Source organism: Tasmannia lanceolata, unplaced genomic scaffold, assembly GCF_043159265.1.
Source record: "Tasmannia lanceolata isolate RefF3 unplaced genomic scaffold, GAP_Taslan_0.1 ptg000016l, whole genome shotgun sequence".
Taxonomy (NCBI): Eukaryota; Viridiplantae; Streptophyta; class Magnoliopsida; order Canellales; family Winteraceae; genus Tasmannia; species Tasmannia lanceolata.
In genome coordinates this window covers 7,339,328-7,360,799 of record NW_027518693.1, presented here as the reverse complement: position 1 = coordinate 7,360,799, position 21,472 = coordinate 7,339,328, and the positions used below count along the sequence as shown (strand labels likewise).

The following is a 21,472-nucleotide window of genomic DNA, read 5'->3' as shown; positions in this document are numbered from 1 at the left end:
AACATCATAAGGCGACTCATATGGATTGAGTCCCATCTGGAACGAGGCTTGGTGGATCAAGGGTCTAGATCGTCCGATCAACCAGGGTTGAATTCCGATCAAGGGATATGATCAAGTAAAGGAGGCGAGAGTTGAGATCGAAGGAAATGATGGGATCCGTCTTGTGTGAGCGGTGATCCTTGCCGGCCGTTGATTTGATGGGCCACCACCAGATCGGCCGTTAACATAAACAAATGATCGCCCGAATCACTATAATTTCCAAAAAAGATCGAAGAATTGATTCCAGAGAATCACTAATCAGACGGTTGATCTAGTGCAGCGATTATGATTAAAAAAATCCTAGTAAATCCCATCGTACGTCTCAAAGGATGTACCAATCCAACTGTTGATCTTGTCAGTCTTAAAATGAATTGCCATACAGCATATGTATTGTGCATTTTGTGCTTGAGAAAAATGATTGTGAGCTTGAAGCTCATATAGCTTATATGAGCTCGAGGGCCCAAACACATGGGTCTCACATTTTTTGTGGTGATCCAAACCATTCATTTGCAAGGCCCCATCGTAGATAGGGTGTGTACAAAAAATCAGCTCCATTGGATCATCCGAACCCCTCCAAAAGCGGAGGGCAAAAATGGGCAGATTTGTGGCAAACGGTGTCTGTCCATTTTGCCCTCCACTTTTGGATGGGTTAGGATGATCCTATGGAGTTGATTTTTTGTACACACCCTATCTATATAAGGGCCTTTCAAATGAATGCTTTGGATCATCCTAACAATGTGGGCCCACATATGTTTGGCCCTCAAGCTCATATAAGCTATATGAGCTTCAAGCTCACAATCATTTTCCTCATGTTCATGGTCAAAATTAAGTAGGGTAGATGCTCTACCCTTTTATCACCATATCCTCATGGTTCTATTAGACCAGAATAGCTAAATTAGCTATGGTTTCATTGAGGGGTAATCTGGTAATTTCCTCGAAGGCAATTGGTGTTCGTGTTCTATTCACTGATATTCTCACGTTAGACAAAGTCACCTTGTCTTTTATTGTTTAACAACTGTGAAAAGCTATTACAATTCCCAAAGAGCATTTAGAACCTAATTAAAATAGAAAAGACAAGGTGAATTTGTCTCATTATTAAAACATGATGGTGTAAATATCATTTAGCTCTAAAGCATACCAAAAAAAGAAAATGTCTGAGCCCGGGCTCGAACCGGGGACCTCTAGTGTGTGAGACTAGCGTGATAACCAACTACACCACCCAGACTTCGTTGTGTGCTTTGGAGACTATTTATTTATGTTGAGAAGAGTTGTGCTATAGGAATAGGCTGCACGACTAATCCAAGAATTGGTCAAGCCCTTGCTCGCTAAATTTGAGTCCAATAATCAATTTCAGACTCACAATTAGCTCTCAAAATCTAAAACAAACAGAGCCTAAGAGAGACCGACAACATATTCGCCCGGTCATGGTGATGAGATCAGTTAACTTCGAGTCTAAAGTAGAAGGGACTTCGAATCATGGTGATGACCAAAATAAGGTTATTCGGATGCCATTTGGTGAATAGGCTAATCAGTGTGGGGACAACAATTTCTTTACAGAGTAGAAGGAATGGGTCTATTAATTAGGAAATCATAACAATTTACTCGATGAACAAGTTTGTTTATCGTAGGATAGCATGTTTATTGAATGAGAAAATGATTAGTTTAGATCCTTTGTTTTAGTATAAAAAAAATACTATAATTAAACGTTGGCCGAACAAATCAACGAACATAATCACCTGCCACTTACCATTCATAGCTTAGATCCTTCATTTTATTAAAAAAGTTATTATAATTGGAGAAAGATCGAGCTAATCAATGAAACTAAGGACCAGCCATTTATCATTAATAGTTTAGATCCTTCATTTTGTTTTGTTTTTATTTTTTTTAATGATAAAGAAACCTTAAAAAACAAGGGGAAACCCCACCAATTGTGATGATCAAAGGACCACAAAACAATAACAAACTACCCCGATGATACAACTCAAGGAGGAAGGTAATCAAATACTTCCAACTCTAACCTAGAGCACCCTTCCCTACCTAACCTATCGGCCTCATAATTGGCCGACCTCCTAATATGGTGAAATGATATAGCGAGATCCTTCATTTTATTACAAAAATTACTATAAAAGGTTTTACCAACGACACATTTAGTAGAGGATTTATGACTGCCAGTATAACCTTTACCGGTGGACAGTTTATATTTTACCGGCCGTTTTGATTGCTGGCAAAAACCTACTTTGTTGTAGTGTTTGTCATTGCCATAACCGTCGTAGTTTAGATGGTGCTTGCTCCAGAAGGTTTATTTGTATTTGTAATTACATGAAAGAAACCAAGAAAGACAAATTGTTCGTGTATATATGTGTGTGTGAAACAGCCAGTACTCCAGTTGCTGAAGTTGTTAGAGTTGCCGTTATTTGATCCTTTTCACTTCAACACTCCCCCTCACTTGTGGCCCCTCTTTTTTGGGTTGGCTGTACACATGGCACTTGTGGCCTCCCTTTTTGGGTTGGTTGTACACTTGGATTTTTAATACCAAGAAGTTGTTGGGTTTTCAGCACTGACGTAAAGCAATAGCTCTAATACCATAAAGAAACTGAGATTTGAAGGAAAAGTGTTCCTTACATATTAATGATATTGTTTTAAATACAATACAATGGAGAAGGAGGTTGTTGAGTCTGCACAGCTAAAAGGAGACCACTAATCATAGACATAAAAGGAAAAGCAATAAATTAAGCAATGAAGTGTGAAAACCAAAAAGGAAATGCAATAAACTGAGTAAGGAAGGAAAAATGTATGAGAGGAGAGATTCTATCTATTTCTTTCTATGCACATTGTGCACACTTTCTATATTTTATCACTTCCACTCAAACAAATGCGTGGTAAATGCATTAGCTCAGAACGCAAGACATCAAAGGCATAGCGAGCAAGACCTTTAGTAAAGATGTCAACAACTTGGCTTGTACTCTTAACAAAACGTACTTAGAGAGTACTATTGGCAACAAGCTCATGAGCCGAGTGGTAATCTATCTCAATGCATTTTAGTCTGAGCATGGAAAATAGGATTAGCAGCCATGTTGATTGCACAAACATTTTCACTCTGATACCAATTACTCCAAAAGCTTAAGCTGTTAGAATTGGTGTTATTTAGTTTTATTCTTCAACACTCCCCCTCGAGTGTGGCCTCTTCTTTTTTGGGTTGGTCATACACATGACACATGTGGACCTTCTTTTGGGTTGAATGTAGACATGGGTTTTTAATATCAAGGAGTTGTTGCGTTTTGAACCCTGCCCCCTGTCATGAGGCAACAGCTCTGCTACCATGTGAAACAACCAATTACTCCAAAAGTTTAAGCTGTTAGAGTTGGTGTTATTTAATCATTTATACTTTATCAATATGTGCATTTTACACCTATGTTATCATAAGGCATCAATTGGTTTCTTCCAAAAGATCTATGAATATGAATGCTACTTGATCCAAACCATTTTATAAACAAGTTCAAATTGGAGGAAGCCATTGTCCTATGATCAAAGGGAAAAACACATTTTAAGGATTATGCCGTAGTTGTCACCTTTGATAAAAAAATATATTTTAAGAATCATGTTATCTAAGAACATGATTAATGCACCTCACTTGTGTATCACTTGTATAGTGATTTAGGCAATTAGTTTGCCGTATAACCAAATTCAATTAAATTGGGAAATGAATATAATTAATCCATTATGTAGTACTTCGGCGAATTACTATTGTTATGTCAAAGACAACAAGACTTTTTTTTCGGTTAGTAGAATGAGCTCCCTAGATTGACCATGGGCTCCCTAGATTGACCAAGGGCGTAGTTCATTGTGATGCTTTGGATACGACACCTATAGAGGTCATCTATATATAAGGGAAGTGTTATATTCGCCCCCTTATCTTCCCTGGGCCAGTCCCTTCTAGATATTTATGACTATCCTTTACACCACAAGGGGGTGTCCTAAGAAAGAAAAAAGGGCCAATGTATCATTTCCCCATTTTTAAATCTTTTATTTTCATGGGCTTGGAGGACAGGCAACATGTTCCCCTCTCGTAACTTTCTTATCATATTAATAAAATTTAAGGTGTCTTCCCTGGTTATTTTCATGCCCTGACTCCACTGTGTAGATATTCTCCGGTTCTGGGTCTCAACTTGCCCCGGTATTGTTTTCTAGAAGCACTAACCTTGCCCACGCCGCAGGGATCCTGAAAATGCATCTACATGAGAGAGAGAGAGAGAGAGAGAGAGAGAGAGAGAGAGAGCCTAGTCACTTTTTCTCCCTTTCCCATGTGGGATTCGACAATCCACCCCGTTAGGGGTTAGTGTCCTCGTTGGCACACCGTACTGCGGGATGTACGGCTCTGATACCATTTTGTCATGCCCCAACCCCACTGTGTGGATATTATTCGGTTTTGTGTTTCAACCCGTCCTGATTTTATTTTCCAGCAGAACTAATTGTGTTCGACCCACTTTGCAGGGATGTTGAAAATACATCTTCGCATGGAGAGAGAGGTCTACATATATAGCCCAATCATGTTTTCTCCCTTCCAACGTGGGATTCCACAATTACTATGTAAATTAAAGAGGAGGAGGAGGAGGAGGAGGGGTGTTGGGCATGCAGCCCAATGGTTTGAGGCTTTTATTTCTCAACCTTGAGGGCACAGGCTCAATCGCAGCTTACCAACAAAAAAAAATTACGGGGCAAAAAACCTCTCCTCTTGAAAGATGTCCTTAGAGTGAGGGTGAGGAACATAAAATAGGGAAGTTCTGTAGGCAATGTTTGGTTGCACAAACTCTCAGCTGCCATTGGGATTTTGAAGGAATTTCATATGTCATTCCTTGTTTGGTTGACTTATTTCATTGAGCTCCCAAGACTCCTTGGCATGCTCCCTAGGTTATTATTTCATATTAGTTGAGGTGGACCTTTTGTTTGTTCCTTGTAGCTTTCAAACTAAATCCCCCCAATAGGTCGAATTTTGGCTGAAAATATAGGGAAAGAAAACAATTTATGATCAAACGTAAAAGGCAAATTTGGGTCCCACGACAAGGGTGTGAAATCAAGACTGTTGATCTTGTTGAACATCATAAGGCGACTCATAAGGATTGAGTCCCATCTGGAACGAGGCTTGGCGGATCAAGGGTCTAGATCGTCTGATCAACCAGGGTTGAATTCCGATCAAGGGATATGATCAAGTAAAGGAGGCGAGAGTTGAGATCGAAGGAAATGTAGAGGGGTATCAATTGAAGATGGGATCCGTCTTGTGTGAGCGGTGATCCTTGCCGGCCGTTGATTTGATGGGCCACCACCAGATCGGCCGTTAACATAAACAAATGATCGCCCGAATCACCATAATTTCCAAAAGAGATCGAAGAATTGATTCCAGAGAATTACTAATCCCTTGATCTACTGCAGCGATTATGATTAAAAAAATCCTAGTAAATCCCATCGTACGTCTCAAAGGATGTACCGATCCAACTGTTGATCTTGTCAGTCTCGAAATGAATTGCCATACAACATATGTATTGTGCATTTTGTGCTTGAGAAAAATGATTGTGAGCTTGAAGCTCATATAGCTTATATGAACTCGAGGGCCCAAATACATGGGTCCTACATTTTTTGTGGTGATCCAAACCATTCATTTGCAAGGCCCCATCGTAGATAGGGTGTGTACCAAAAATCAGCTCCATTGGATCATCCGAACCCCTCCAAAAGCAGAGGGCAAAAATGGGCAGATTTGTGTCAAACGGTGTCTGTCCATTTTGCCCTCCACTTTTGGATGGGTTAGGATGACCCTATGGAGTTGATTTTTTGTACACACGCTATCTATGTAAGGGTCTTTCAAATGAATGCTTTGGATCATCCTAACAATGTGGGCCCACATGTGTTTGGCCCTCAAGCTCATATAAGCTATATGAGCTTCAAGCTCACAATCATTTTCCTCATGTTCATGAAAATTAAGTAGGGTAGATGCCTAGATCAGTTCCCTTTTATCACCGTATCCTCATGGTACTATTAGACCAGAATAGCTACAGAATAGCTAATTAGCTATGGTTTCATTGAGGGGTAATCTGGTCATTTCCTCGAAGGCAATTGGTGTTCGTGTTCTATTCACTGATATTCTCACGTTAGACAAACTCACCTTGTCTTTTATTGTTTAACAACTGTGAAAAGCTATTACAATTCCCAAAGAGCATTTAGAACCTAATTAAAATAGAAAAGACAAGGTGAATTTGTCTCATTATTAAAACATGATGGTGTAAATATCATTTAGCTCTAAAGCATACCAAAAAAAGAAAATGTCTGAGCCCGGGCTCGAACCGGGGACCTCTAGTGTGTGAGACTAGCGTGATAACCAACTACACCACCCAGACTTCGTTGTGTGCTTTGGAGAATATTTATTTATCTTGAGAAAAGTTGTGCTATAGGAATAGGCTGCACGACTAATCCAAGAATTGGTCAAGCCCTTGCTCGCTAAATTTGAGTCCAATAATCAATTTCAGACTCACAATTAGCTCTCAAAATCCAAAACAAACAGAGCCTAAGAGAGACCGACAACATATTCGCCCGGGCATGGTGATGAGATCAGTTAACTTCGAGTCTAAAGTAGAAGGGACTTCGAATCATGGTGATGACCAAAACAAGGTTATTCGGATGCCATTTGGTGAATAGGCTAATCAGTGTGGGGACAACAATTTCTTTACAGAGTAGAAGGAATGGGTCTATTAATTAGGAAATCATAACAATTTACTCGATGAACAAGTTTATTTATCGTAGGATAGCATGTTTATTGAATGAGAAAATGATTAGTTTAGATCCTTTGTTTTAGTATAAAAAAAATACTATAATTAAACGTTGGCCGAACAAATCAACGAACATAATCACCTGCCACTTACCATTCATAGCTTAGATCCTTCATTTTATTAAAAAAGTTATTATAATTGGAGAAAGATCGAGCTAATCAATGAAACTAACGACCAGCCATTTATCATTAATAGTTTAGATCCTTCATTTTGTTTTGTTTTTATTTTTTTTAATGATAAAGAAACCTTGAAAAAACAAGGGGAAACCCCACCAATCGTGATGATCAAAGGACCACAAAACATAACAAACTACCCCGATGATACAACTCAAGGAGGAAGGTAATCAAATACTTCCAACTCTAACCTAGAGCACCCTTCCCTACCTAACCTATCGGCCTCATAATTGGCCGACCTCCTAATATGGTGAAATGATATAGCGAGATCCTTCATTTTATTACAAAAATTACTATAAAAGGTTTTACCAACGACACATTTAGCAGAGGATTTATGACTGCCAGTATAACCTTTACCGGTGGACAGTTTATATCTTACCGGCCGTTTTGATTGCTGGCAAAAACCTACTTTGTTGTAGTGTTTGTCATTGCCATAACCGTCGTAGTTTAGATGGTGCTTGTTCCAGAAGGTTTATTTGTATTTGTAATTACATGAAAGAAACCAAGAAAGACAAATTGTTTGTATATATGTGTGTGTGAAACAGCCAGTACTCCAGTTGCTTAAGTTGTTAGAGTTGGCGTTATTTGATCATTTTCACTTCAACACTCCCCCTCACTTGTGACCCCTCTTTTTTGGGTTGGCTGTACACATGGCACTTGTGGCCCCCCTTTTGGGGTTGGTTGTACACTTGGATTTTTAATACCAAGAAGTTGTTGGGTTTTCAGCACTGACGTAAAGCAATAGCTCTAATACCATAAAGAAACTGAGATTTGAAGGAAAAGTGTTCCTTACATATTAATGATATTGTTTTAAATACAATACAGTGGAGAAGGAGGTTGTTGAGTCCGCACAGCTAAAAGGAGACCACTAATCATAGAGACATAAAAGGAAAAGCAATAAATTAAGCAATGAAGTGTGAAAACCAAAAAGGAAATGCAATAAACTGAGTAAGGAAGGAAAAATGTATGAGAGGAGAGATTCTATCTATTTCTTTCTATGCACATTGTGCACACTTTCTATATTTTATCACTTCCACTCAAACAAATGCGTGGTAAATGCATTAGCTCAGAACGCAAGACATCAAAGGCATAGCGAGCAAGACCTTTGGTAAAGATGTCAAGAACTTGGCTTGTACTCTTACCAAAACGTACTTAGAGAGTACTATTGGCAACAAGCTCATGAGCCGAGTGGTAATCTATCTCAATGCATTTTAGACTGAGCATGGAAAATAGGATTGGCAGCCATGTTGATTGCACTAACATTGTCACTCTGATACCAATTACTCCAAAAGCTTAAGCTGTTAGAATTGGTGTTATTTAATCTTATTCTTCAACACTCCCCCTCGAGTGTGGCCTCTTCTTTTTTGGGTTGGTCATACACGTGACACATGTGGACCTTCTTTTGGGTTGAATGTAGACATGGGTTTTTAATATCAAGGAGTTGTTGCGTTTTGAACCCCGCACGGCCATGAGGCAACAGCTCTGCTACCGTGTGAAACAACCAATTACTCCAAAAGTTTAAGCTGTTAGAGTTGGTGTTATTTAATAATTTAGACTTCATCATTATGTGCATTTTACACCTATGTTATCATAAGGCATCAATTGGTTTCTTCCAAAAGATCTATGAATATGAATGCTACTTGATCCAAACCATTTTATAAACAAGTTCAAATTGGAGGAAGCCATTGTCCTATGATCAAAGGGAAAAACACATTTTAAGGATTATGCCATAGTTGTCACCTTTGATAAAAAAATATTTTTTAAGAATCATGTTATCTAAGAACATGATTAATGCACCTCACTTGTGTATCACTTGTATAGTGATTTAGGCAATTAGTTTGCCGTATAACCAAATTCAATTAAATTGGGAAATGAATATAATTAATCCATTATGTAGTACTTCGGCGAATTACTATTGTTATGTCAAAGACAACAAGACTTTTTTTTGGTTAGTAGAATGAGCTCCCTAGATTGACCATGGGCTCCCTAGATTGACCAAGGGCGTAGTTCATTGTGATGCTTTGGATACGACACCTATAAGGGAAGTGATATATTCGCCCCCTTATCTTCCCTGGGCCAGTCCCTTCTAGATATTTATGACTATCCTTTACACCACAAGGGGGTGTCCTAAGAAAGAAAAAAGGGCCAATGTATCATTTCCCCATTTTTAAATCTTTTATTTTCGTGGGCTTGGAGGACAGGCAACATGTTCCCCTCTCGTAACTTTCTTATCATATTAATAAAATTTAAGGTGTCTTCCCTGGTTATTTTCATGCCCCGACTCCACTGTGTAGATATTCTCCGGTTCTGGGTCTCAACTTGCCCCGGTATTGTTTTCTAGAAGCACTAACCTTGCCCACGCCGCAGGGATTCTGAAAATGCATCTACACGAGAGAGAGAGAGAGAGAGAGAGAGAGAGAGAGAGAGAGAGAGAGAGAGAGGTCTACATATATAGCCTAGTCACTTTTTCTCCCTTTCCCATGTGGGATTCGACAATCCACCCTGTTAGGGGTTAGTGTCCTCGTTGGCACACCGTACTGCGGGATGTACGGCTCCGATACCATTTTGTCATGCTCCAACCCCACTGTGTGGATATTATTCGGTTTTGTGTTTCAACCCGTCCTGATTTTATTTTCCAGCAGAACTAATTGTGTTCGACCCACTTCGCAGGGATGTTGAAAATACATCTTCGCATGGAGAGAGAGGTCTACATATATAGCCCAATCATGTTTTCTCCCTTCCAACGTGGGATTCCACAATTACTATGTAAATTAAAGAGGAGGAGGAGGAGGAGGAGGGGTGTTGGGCATGCAGCCCAATGGTTTGAGGCTTTTATTTCTCAACCTTGAGGGCACAGGCTCAATCGCAGCTTACCAACAAAAAAAAATTACGGGGCAAAAAACCTCTCCTCTTGAAAGATGTCCTTAGAGTGAGGGTGAGGAACATAAAATAGGGAAGTTCTGTAGGCAATGTTTGGTTGCACAAACACTCAGCTGCCATTGGGATTTTGAAGGAATTTCATATGTCATTCCTTGTTTGATTGACTTATTTCATTGAGCTCCCAAGACTCCTTGGCATGCTCCCTAGGTTATTATTTCATATTAGTTGAGGTGGACCTTTTGTTTGTTCCTTGTAGCTTTCAAACTAAATCCCCCCAAAAGGTCGAATTTTGGTTGAAAATCTAGGGAACGGTGCTCTCTCTCTCTCTCTTAATGACACCCCTACTCATATCCCTTTTCTCCGGTCTATTTAATGAAACCAAACACTACTATACTACTATTCTCTAAGGTAAATCCAGCCAGATCTAATGCCTGTCTCCTCCCTCTTGACCTTTTGTTCCAGCTTCACCATCCTGACATCTCTCTCTCTCTCTGAACAAACAGTACAACAAGTTCAACTTTCACTTGAACACTTCCTTTTTTTCATTTCTGTTTGTTACCGTGTAAAGCTTTTCATTCTGGTCGAACATTGTTTTACACGTTATTAACCATCCGGGGTTCTCTCATTTGCGTTATTACAATCGTTGACGACCTCCATTTCTCCTCTCCCTAACCATACCCACCACGTGATATTGGTGTTACCATGTTTTGATAATTGCACAAACTAAGCTTGTCTTTTCGAGCTTTTCTATTTTAATCGGCTTTTGAGAGTTTTTTTTGGAAATCGTAACAACATTTGACAACTGTTTAAATATTAAGGACAACATGAGTTAGTGCAATTATAAAAAACATGGCCGTGCCCGGCCTTAATAATGTCATAATAAAGAAATAATAAATTGAAACTACTGTATATAACTTATTTTGCAAGAAAAATCTTCCACATAACGCCCCCTCGACGTCATATAAAAACTGCGGTACATTCGAAACCCTAATTCTCCCTCTCCCTCCCAAAACCCTCCGATTCTCTGTGTTCTTCGTCGCCATGGCCAAGAACAAGAAGCAAAAGCTCGAGAAGAAAGCGTTAAAAAAACTCAAAAAATCAGATAAGAAGAAGAAGAAGCAGTCCGAGAAATCAATCGCAGTTCCCGATCCTAACCCCGATTCCGAACCCGAACCCGAACCCGAATCGGACTCTGAAAAGATCCAGAAGCTTCTCGAACCCTACACCAAAGACCAATTGATCGAATTCCTCTGTGAAGCCGCTGTATCGGACTCAGCCCTTCTTCACCGGATCCGCACCACCGCGGACCACGACGTGTCTCACCGGAAGATTTTCGTCCACGGTCTAGGTTGGGACACGACTCGTGAAACCCTAGTTTCAGTTTTCGAACCTTTTGGTGAAATTGAGGACATCAATGTGGTCATAGACAAGAACACAGGCAGAGCTAAGGGCTATGGATTTGTCCTATTCAAGACCCGCGTCAGTGCCGCTAAAGCCCTAAAGCAGCCGCAGAAGAAGATCAAGAACCGTGTGGCGTCGTGCCAGCTGGCATCTGTGGGTCCCGTGCCTCTAAACCAGAACTATGATACGGCGGGGAGGAAGATCTATGTGAGCAATGTGCATTCAGATGCAGATTCTGATAAGCTTAGAGCGTTTTTTGGGAAGTTTGGGGAGATCGAGACGGGTCCGATAGGATATGATCTGTTGTCAGGGAAATCAAGAGGGTTTGCTTTGTTTGTGTATAAGACATTGGAAGGGGCGAAGAAAGTGCTTGAAGAGCCATATAAGATGTTTGAGGGTCATCAGCTTCATTGTTCAAGGGCAACTGATTCTTCCCAGAAGGCAAAGATGGGGATACAACCTCCACAGGCTACAGCATTGGCCGCTGCGGCCGCTGTGCAAAACTTAGCATTGTTTACTCATAACCCTAGTCTTAATCCCGCGTTTAACACACTACTTGCGAATCAGAATGCTGGGTTGTTTGCGGGTTCTGTCAACCCGTTGGCAGCGACGATGCTTAACCCCAGCTTGAGTTCCACCCCTCATATGCCAGCGAATTCGTTGGGGAGCACAATGAGCTTAGGGAGTTATGGAGCATCAGGCTTAGGGGGTTACGGGGCATCGGGCTTAGGGGGTTATGGGGCATCGGGTTTAGGCTTAGGGGGTTATGGAGCTTCGCATGGTTTGGGTAGTTTGAGTAGCAATTCTTCCGTGCTTGGTGCTTATGGTTCTCAGGATTCATCTTTGCAAGGGTTTCAGTCTTACCAGAGCCCAAATCTTGGGCAGAATCCAGCTTTGCAGGGGTTGAAATCTTACCAGAATACACAGCTTGGGCAATCTTCATCGGTTAGAACAAATGTGACGGGCGGATTTCCATCCTACATGTGGTAACATTCTCTTCATATGATTTTAGTATTTTTAATCATTTGATATTTTTTCCTTTACGGCCCGGTTGGATACAACTTGGAGTTGAATTTGGATTTAAAAAATATGTGGATTTGAAATCCAGAATCTTAAAATTCATAAATTTATAAATAGTGTCGTTTGGGGCATGTAAATAATTTTCCACGACTCAAGGGTATTTTGGTCATTTTACCCCACATAGTGGGGTATATCTGTCATTTTCCACGACTCAGGGTTACTCTTATCATTTTTACCCGATATGTGGTATTTGGATCATTTTTATGTCATGGGTGGTATTATAGTCATTTTTCATGATGTATTTTGGTTATTTTTCATGAACCGGGAGTATTTCAGTCATTTTCCCCTATATGAAGTATTTTGATCATTTTAAAGTCATAAGGGTATTTTAGACATTTCATAAGACAGTTGTGAGGCCAGCCATGTTGTACGGCTCAGAATGTTGGGCCACCAAGAAGCAGCATGTGCATAAGATGAGTGTAGCGGAGATGCGAAAGCTTAGATGGATATGCGGCTACATTAGGTTAGATAGAATTAAAAATGAAAACATTCGTAGAAAGGTGGGGGTGGCACCAATTGAGGAGAAGATGAGAGAGCACTGCTTAAGATGGTTTGGACATATCCAACGTAGGCCTTTGGATGTTCCGGTGAGAAGAGGCGACTTGTGCCAAATTGATGGAGTAAAAAGAAGTAGGGGCATACTTAAAACAACTTGGGTAGAAACAGTGAGGAAAGACTTGATAGCTAGGAACATAACAGAGAACTTGACCTTGGATAGATTAGAATGGAAGAAAATGATCCACGTAGAAGAGCCCAACTAGAGCCATGATTAGAGCCAGGTAGATTCCTTTCACCTTCTTTTGGAAATTTTTCTAAAGGATTCATTTAGCTGACCCCAACTAATTTGTGACAAAGGCTTTGTTGAATTGAGTTGAGTTGAAGGGTATTTAGACATCTTCCACGGCTCGGGGGTATTTTGATCGTTTTCACTCGATACAGGGGTATTTCGGTTATTTTCGTATTTGCCATTTTTCTTGACTCAGGGGGATTCTAGTCATTTTTACCCGATATAAGGGTATTTCAATTATTTTCCATGACTCGTGGGTATTCTAGTAATTTTCACCCTAAATGGGGGTATTTTGGTCTTTTTATGTCATAAGGGTATTGTAGTTATTTTCCATAACTCAGGGGTATTTTGATTGGGGTATTTCAGTTATTTTCCATGACTCGAGGGTATTCTAGTCATTCTACTCTATATGGGGGGTATTTTGATCATGTTTATGTCACAAGGGTATTTTAGTCATCTACCGTGACTCGGAGGTATTTTGGTCGTTTTCACCTTACATTGGGGTATTTTGGTTATTTTCTATGGCGCATGGGTGTTTTGGTCATTTTATGCATATTTTGATATTTTTATGCATGGGGGTATTTTTATGCATGAAGAGGATGTTAACCACAGAATCGGTCGTAAAATACCTACCAAGTTGAAGGAAAAGTTTTAGGACAGCTATGAAGCTAGCCATGCTGTACGGCTCAGAATGTTGGGCCACCAAGATGCAGCATGTGCATAGGATGAGTGTAGCGGAGATGCGAATGCTTAGATGGATGTGCGGCCACACAAAGTTAGATCAAATTAAAAATGAAGACATCCGTAAAAGGGTGGGGGTGTCACCAATTGAGGAGAAGATGAGAGAGCACCGCTTAAGATAGTTTGGGCATATCCAACGTAGGCCTTTGCATGCTCCAGTGAGAAGAAGTGACTCATGCCAAGTTGATGGAGTAAAAAGAGGTAGGGGCAGATTGAAAACAACCTGGGTAGAAACAGTGAGGAAAGACTTGAGGGCTAGGAACATAACAAAGAACATGATCTTGGATAGGATGGAATGGAAGAAAATGATCAATGTAGACAAACCCAACTAGTGTCAGGATTAGACGTAGTCAATTTGAGCCGGGTAGATCCTTTCACCTTTTTCATGAAAATTTTCTAAAGGATTTATTAGTCGATCCCAACTAGTTTGGGACAAAGGCTTAGTTGAGTTGAGTTTATGTGTGGGGGTATTTTGGTCATTTTTCATGATTAAGTGGGATTCTGGTTATTCTGAAAACAACATGGGTAGAAACAGTGAGAAAAGACTTGAGGGCTAGGAACATAACAGAGAACATGACCTTGGATAGGATAGAATGGAAGAAAATGATCAATGTAGACAAACCCAACTAGTGTCAGGATTAGACTTAGTAAATTTGACCCGGGTAGATCCTTTCACCTTCTTCATGAAAATTTTCTAAAGGATTTATTAGCCGATCCCAACTAGTTTGGGACAAAGGCTTAGTTGAGTTGAGTTTATGTGTGGGGGTATTTTGGTCATTTTTCATGATTAAGTGGGATTCTGGTTATTTTAACCTAATATAGGGGTATTTCAGTTATCAGTTATTTTTCATGGCTCGGGGATATTCTAGTCATTCTACACTATATGGGGGTATTTTGATCATTTTATGTCGTAATGGTATTTTAGTCATCTTCCACAATTTAGGGGTATTTTGGTCATATTCACCCGATATGAGTATTTCGGTCATTTTCCATGATATAGGTATTCTAGTCATTTTTACTTGATACTGCGTATTTTGATCATGTTTATATCATGTGGGTATTTTAGTCATTTTCCACTAAGGGATATTTTGGTCATTTTTACCGCCATGTTTAGGATGCAGGTGAGCTGTTAGGATTGTTAGGCCTAGGTGTGGCAACCCAAGGGGGGCGGGGCTGATTTGGGTGTATAAATTATTATTTTTTGCTCTTGTTAAGGATTTAATGAAAATTAAATCAAATAACATATTTCAATCAAGCACATGGGAGCTAAAAACACAAGTGTGCATAAAGAATATAGAAAGAAGGGATAGGAGTGCATCGAAGATTTTTTTAGTGCTTCGATCCAAACTTTGGACATACATCCACTCCATCAAAACCATTGGTGGCTTCACTAAAACCGATCTTCTTACTGGGTGAAGATCAAACCACTACAATCCAGGTGGCCCTGCACCTCAACACTTGCCAAATAACGAGGTAACTCCGCGCCTCTACACTTGCCAACCCGGGTAGCTCCGCGCCTCAACACTCTCCAACTGAGTTAGCTCAACGCCTCAACATTTGCCGATTACCATGAATCAAAGAAAGAACGAAACAAGCTTTCTTCAAAGGCTAATACACCAAGTAGCTCACAAGAATTCTCTCTCAAAAGATATACAATTTGAAAATCTAGATCCAATCCCTTAGATAAGTCCTAATAGAGGCACAAGGGTGATTTTTCAATCTAATATATGTTCAAATAATGTATAAGAGTGTGTATTCCAGGTTTAAGGGGGAGTAGAACCCCTTTATACAGAGCAAAGGGACCAAAACGAGCCATTTTAATCTCTAACGGGCAAAAGGATGAATCCTGGACGTATGCGGCCACTATATATATATATATTTTTTTTTGTATCCGATAGCTAGTCGCACGTCCTTACTCTGTTTTGGGCAGTTTTCCAGTTTTGCGCAGTAAACTTATGAAATTCATATCTCACTCGTTTCTTATCGGATTTCGATGATCTTGTGCTCTACGGAAAGCTAAGGGAGTCTACTTTCTATTAAAAATAATTTCAAAATAATTTTAAAATTCCCTAGAGCCATTATCAATAAGATAATGGCCTATGGTCAACCATTCAAGTGCCAATTTGGTTCTTTTTCAATGTTAATCTTCAATCATGCTCCATTGCCTTGATCCAAGCTTCCTTGACATTGCTTTGATCATTAACTAAAATCATCAACATAAAATGCAAAATTCATTAGTATTACAGAATGAATCAACTTGTATTTGGAATCATCAAAACAAGACTAGAAGATTGCCAAGGGTTGAACCGTTGGGCTTACATGAGCTCTAGGGTGATGCAACCTATAGGGAAGAGACAGGAAAGGGAATCCCCGGGACTTACCCGGGGTTTCCCTTGTTTGTTTGGGTAAAATTGTGGAATGTAAGGCAATAAAAAACTTAAAAAGAACTACAAATGACTTAAAAGAGTAGATTAAATTAAAAGATGACTTCTCGTATCCCCTCCCCCATTTACGACTTGCTACAGTACTCCCTACTTTGTCTTCTACCCAGGCGGGCAGAGAGGCTGGTTGGAAGTGGTGGCGAGATTGAGATAAGATGGCGAGATGGGCGGAAGGGCGGTTTGGATGGCGAGATGGGCCATGGATTGTGTTGAAGGGGCGGCTGGTTGGACGGAAGGGGTTTGCCGGGAGAACTTTTCTTCGCCTGAGACAGAGACAGAGAACCCAATTTTTGGGTTATTTCTCAGGTGTACGGGGGAGGTGCCACATCACCGACCGTCGCTCGACAACCCAGACAAAATACTTGGTGCCAATGGCAAACAAGCGCAGTAAAGCATGGGAAAAGTGCAACTTTTTGTACTTTTTTTGCTTGAGAAATTCCTGAGGATGCCGTGAATGTGGCATCCAAACAGACCCTTATAGGTTGACTTTGGATTTATAAATAACTTCGCTCAAAACAGATTTATAAATAAAAAATTTTATACTAACTTGAAGAATTTTGAATTTACGTGGATTTGGCTCAAATCCAAATCTGAACTTCAAAAATGCTTGCCAAATGCCAGATTTGAATTTAAAAAACCAAATTCAACTCCAAATCCAAACCCAAGGTGTGTCTAAATCGGCCCTTATGAATTTTTAATTTTGGAAGATTTCGGTTTTTGAGTTTGTGTTTTAATGTTTCACATTTTCTAGTTTTAGGAGTTATTGCTCCCATCACTATTTCCTGTTACATTATTCTACTTTCAGTTCTTTTTTGTGTTATTTTCTCTCACCTACTGAGTATTTTATCTTTTACCTGTTATATTATTCAACTTTCAGTTCTTCTGCCCAATATTTTCTATCTTCTTTATGATTTTATTTGATATTTTCCTCCTTGATTGTGATATGATTGTAACATTAGAAAAGCATGAAAAACAATGTAAACCAGAAAGATGCCCCAGCATATATCGTTGGGGTGAAACATGTCATTGTACACTTCATAATACATGCCATGATGAGCCAGTCTATGTGCCAATGGTTTCAACTTCTATGCCCTTGAGCCACCTTGAGTACATTTTAGGATCGACCCTGTGTTCAAGTGACCTTGAGTACATTTTAGGAACAAGAGCCCATATATCTCACATTGAGAATCCAGTGGGGAATCACATAATCTTAATAGCCTTCCTCCCTTACATAAGGTTACTTGAGACTTTGCCAGATTCTTTTCCCATTTCTGATTGAGTCTCCTATCCCTCCATTTGTAGTCACTTAAGTTGTGAACCCATCAGCTCTATCTTAGTTCATTGATATTGCCCTTTTTCGTAGTTTCAGTCGCTTTTCAGATGTTGATGTATATCTTAAAAAAACTGTTAAAAATGATTGATATTTCATGCTATCTTACTGTAGGCGCCTTTGCTTGTTGACATGTTAATATATAACTGATAACAATTTACTATTTCTCACCTGCGCTAGCTTCTACTGGTGCCTCATGCAACAATAATTCGCCTATCAATCTATCATAAGCGCGATGATGGTCCAACATAAGTGAAAATCTCCAAGGGAAGAAACGATAAATAAGTCTATTATGACTGGTACAAAATCCCAAAGAGAATATAATGGGATTTAGATGTTCCATTGACAGATTCCGGTCTGCCTTGTAAGATAGTCCACCTCTTGGTTGTGAATATCTGAATCAGACGAATGACACATTGTGGATATCTTTGCTTTACAACAAATCATTAAGAATTAGGGGATAATGTCAGGGTGTCCACGTCCTGCCATCATTACGTTATGGACACCTGCACGGTTTGATTATGGGAGCTATGATCATTATTAGAAACACATGTAAATCCTGGCAGCCTAGGTTTCTTTGGTCCCACACAACATCAAGTAGGGGTTCCCAATTTTAGGGGATTCTCTTAGGGCTTTGGAACTCCCGAACACATTTTAACCCACTTGGAGTAGGAGCTAAGTTTGATTTGTAGGAACACCCAAAGAACTCTGAATAGGGGATTTTCTTTGTGACTTCTACCTACATTATTATGGCCAGCAATTTTAATTGTTCTATATGCTCTTATGATGATGCCACTTCTGTCTCTTTAGAATTGAATAACCAACAAAGGAGCCAGCCCAAGCCCTCCACGTCTCAATCTACCAATTAATGGTAAACATGTCACAAGTAGAGGCTTGCCATGTTGAACAAATGAGCACAACAACCAATTCTCTCCCTTGCCGTGATGGCTTGGAACGTTTCTTAAACCTTATAGGTTGAGGTTTCGAGGATTGGTATAGGCAATTCAAAAACAAATGAGCACAACATTATGATATGCTTAATGTTCATTACGATGACAAGGACTTATACTTTTGGGACGCATTGCCTTACTCTTCATATTGTTGGTTGAGTTGTATTACTTTTCCATCCCACTTGTATTTTTTAAGTTATTTGAAATTTTGAATTTAGTGCTGCTATGCATGCTTTTCATTGTTAGCGGTGTAGTTATTGTTGCAACATAGGCTCTTTTCTTGTTCTGTTTTTCTGTATTTTGACCATCTCGGTCTTTTTTAATGAAATTGGTTATCATTCAAAAAAAAGAAAAGAAAGGTTGAGGCGTGTTATAATATATTAAGTTTTTCTTGTTTTTATCATTTCCTTTGGGTTTCTCTGGGCATGTAGCTTTTTTTTTGTTTAACACGCTTTCGTAATTTATGTACTTGATAAGTTTTTGATCCAATTGCATTTACTAATGCAATCTATATATTTTTGTACACCTTTTTTGTTAAAAATTTTTTATTCAACTATTTGTGGCTATGGAGAAGATGCCATTTTTGATTATTTTTTATTTAACTATTTGTGGTTATGGAGAAGTTACCATTGTTGCATTTACAACAAACTGTGCTTTCTGTTTTGCTTATCTCAATTTCTTGCATATTCCTACATAGTGTACTTCACTCCTTAGTGTTTGAAAGGTCAACAATCAAAATTTTTGTTTGGATGGTGTCTTTTTGACACACTTGGGCTCCTTATTTGCAGATATAATCCAGTTGATTGAGAGGGATAATGATGGTGCAATGTTGAAGCTGGTTTATCAAATGGCGTATTCTGTGCTAGGTAGTTATGGTGGGCACATCAGTACGAAGAAGCACCAAACTTAGATTGTTGTTGCCCAACATTTAGTGTTGTCAACAAATGTTGTTTTTGAAACTTGGTGAAAGACTTACTTTTTTTTCTTTTCTATTTTACGTTAGTTTTTCCTATTTTGGTAACTTTTTAAGTCAAACACTCTTTTGTTTTGTTTTGTTTATCATTAGTCTGTCGTTATTTTCGAGACTTTGTCAATACCATTGTCGTAGTTATATTAATAGTTTTACTCTTTATCCTTCCTTGAGTGTTTTGGCACCCTTTTTGTTTCCACTTAAATATCGTTGTTCTCTTTAATTTCCGTTGATAATTTATTTTCACATTTTATACATTATTTCAAGATCCTTTACCTATTATAGATTTAAGCTGATGCAGTTGTTTGTGTTTTAGTTTGTTCATATTCTAGAAGTACAATCTTTTAGTCATCATTAATTAGTCTGAAGCATTGTTTTTACATGTGGACCTCTATTGATGGTTGGTGTCATTAACATGTGTATATACTATTGTGGGTTGTTTGGTTATATTATTTTGCGTACTTTGCATTGGTTATTCTACTCATTATTTGTACTTTTCTTGTGCTTGCATATTTTATTGTTTTTTTGAGTTTGGATCAGGTATTTCAGGTCTACTTAAGCTATTATACCTTTTTGTTTTGCCTTTTTTTATAGACCAGCGAACATTTAGTTATGGATGGTCATATAGGAGGTTGGTTTAAATAGGTTGGGTTTTTAGGACATGTTTAAATAATTTAAATTTTTATAAACTTTTTGAGATTTCATGTTATTGTATCATTTTGTTCCTTCAATTAGATGTAAATTTTGTCTGGGGTTTCAAAGGATTCTGTTGGGTTTCAATCTACTATTGAGGATCACATTGTAAAAGCATCTACTAAAATTTCATCTCGTCCTCACCTGGAATTCCAACAATTTGTTTCTTTTTAGTCTATTTATACGGGTCTTCTAATTCTGCATCATTATGTGATGCAGAGGGCTTAGCCATGTGATAACTTCATCGAGCCTCTTGATGATAGACTCAAAACTATGAAGGAGATACGTTTCCCTTTATGAGCTTATTTGTTGTTTCTCACCTTGGCATTTTCATTTACTTGCACATGGAATAATGGAACACTAGAGAGTTTTTAGGCTATTTAAGTACGTAGTAACAATGGGTGATATAAAAGCAAATTCCTTCAATTTAAAAGGGAATCTTTTTTGTTTATTGTGAAAAGAGAATATCTTTAAATCTTTTGATCTTTCCTCTTGGGTAGGTTGATCTCATCAATCACTTTTGTTTTGCATCCTCGGTATTAGAGCAGCTTCCTTCTAGGAGTTGTGATGCACCAATGTAGATCTCTAGAATGTTGAAATGCTGATGTGGAAAGTTGCAATTTATTCTTAAGCTTGTGATGTGTATGTGGAGAAAATGTTGGATTATCTGATGCAGTTTGTAACATGTCAATAAGAGAAGCTGAGATTGGAATTAACATTGTTTGTAAGATCCAATTTGTGGAAATTTGTTCATTTCAAATCCTGGTTTTTACTGTTTTTAATGGAAAATCCTTGTTTTTACTTAGTCTCAAGTAGACAATGTTGAGACTTTTCGACTCAATGAGGCCATTTAAGGTGTTTATGACGATGAAGATTTAGGAGTGTGAATTTCTATCTCCCCTCTCTCCCTTTTGGGTAGATTGATTTCGTTGATCATTTTTGGGTGCACCATTTGTCATTAGAGGAAGTTCTCATGTGAGTTGTAACTTTCCACAATACATAGTTAGAGCGACTATTTGCTATTTGCAGTTGCTGAAAAACTAGTTGGAATTGTTCGTGATGTGGACACATAGACAGAGAGAAGTCTAGGTCGAAATCAATCAATGTTGTAGGATCTGATTGAGGGAAGTCAACTTCGAAATCAATTGATTTTATGAGTTGTACTTTTCCAT

General features: G+C 38.8%; 1 protein-coding gene and 2 non-coding genes across 3 annotated transcripts; 1 reads left to right on the top strand and 2 right to left on the bottom strand.

Annotated features, from left to right (window-relative positions):
• Positions 1-1,190: 1,190 nt before the first annotated feature.
• On the bottom strand, positions 1,191-1,264 carry TRNAV-CAC (transfer RNA valine (anticodon CAC)). Its single transcript has one exon. It is a non-coding gene; the product is annotated as a tRNA-Val (tRNA).
• Positions 1,265-6,351: 5,087 nt separating this feature from the next.
• On the bottom strand, positions 6,352-6,425 carry TRNAV-CAC (transfer RNA valine (anticodon CAC)). Its single transcript has one exon. It is a non-coding gene; the product is annotated as a tRNA-Val (tRNA).
• A 4,414-nt stretch (positions 6,426-10,839) lies between these two features.
• Positions 10,840-19,775, top strand: LOC143848096 (UBP1-associated protein 2B-like). Its single transcript, XM_077356903.1, has 2 exons — positions 10,840-12,294; positions 19,426-19,775. Coding segments are annotated over exons 1-2 (1,347 nt in total). The 5' UTR covers positions 10,840-10,948; the 3' UTR covers positions 19,427-19,775.
• The last annotated feature ends 1,697 nt before the right edge of the window (positions 19,776-21,472 follow it).

Excerpts from the sequence above, each read along its gene's own strand:
- LOC143848096 (XM_077356903.1), top strand. The coding sequence starts at position 10,949 with ATGGCCAAGAACAAGAAGCAAAAGCTCGAGAAGAAAGCGTTAAAAAAA.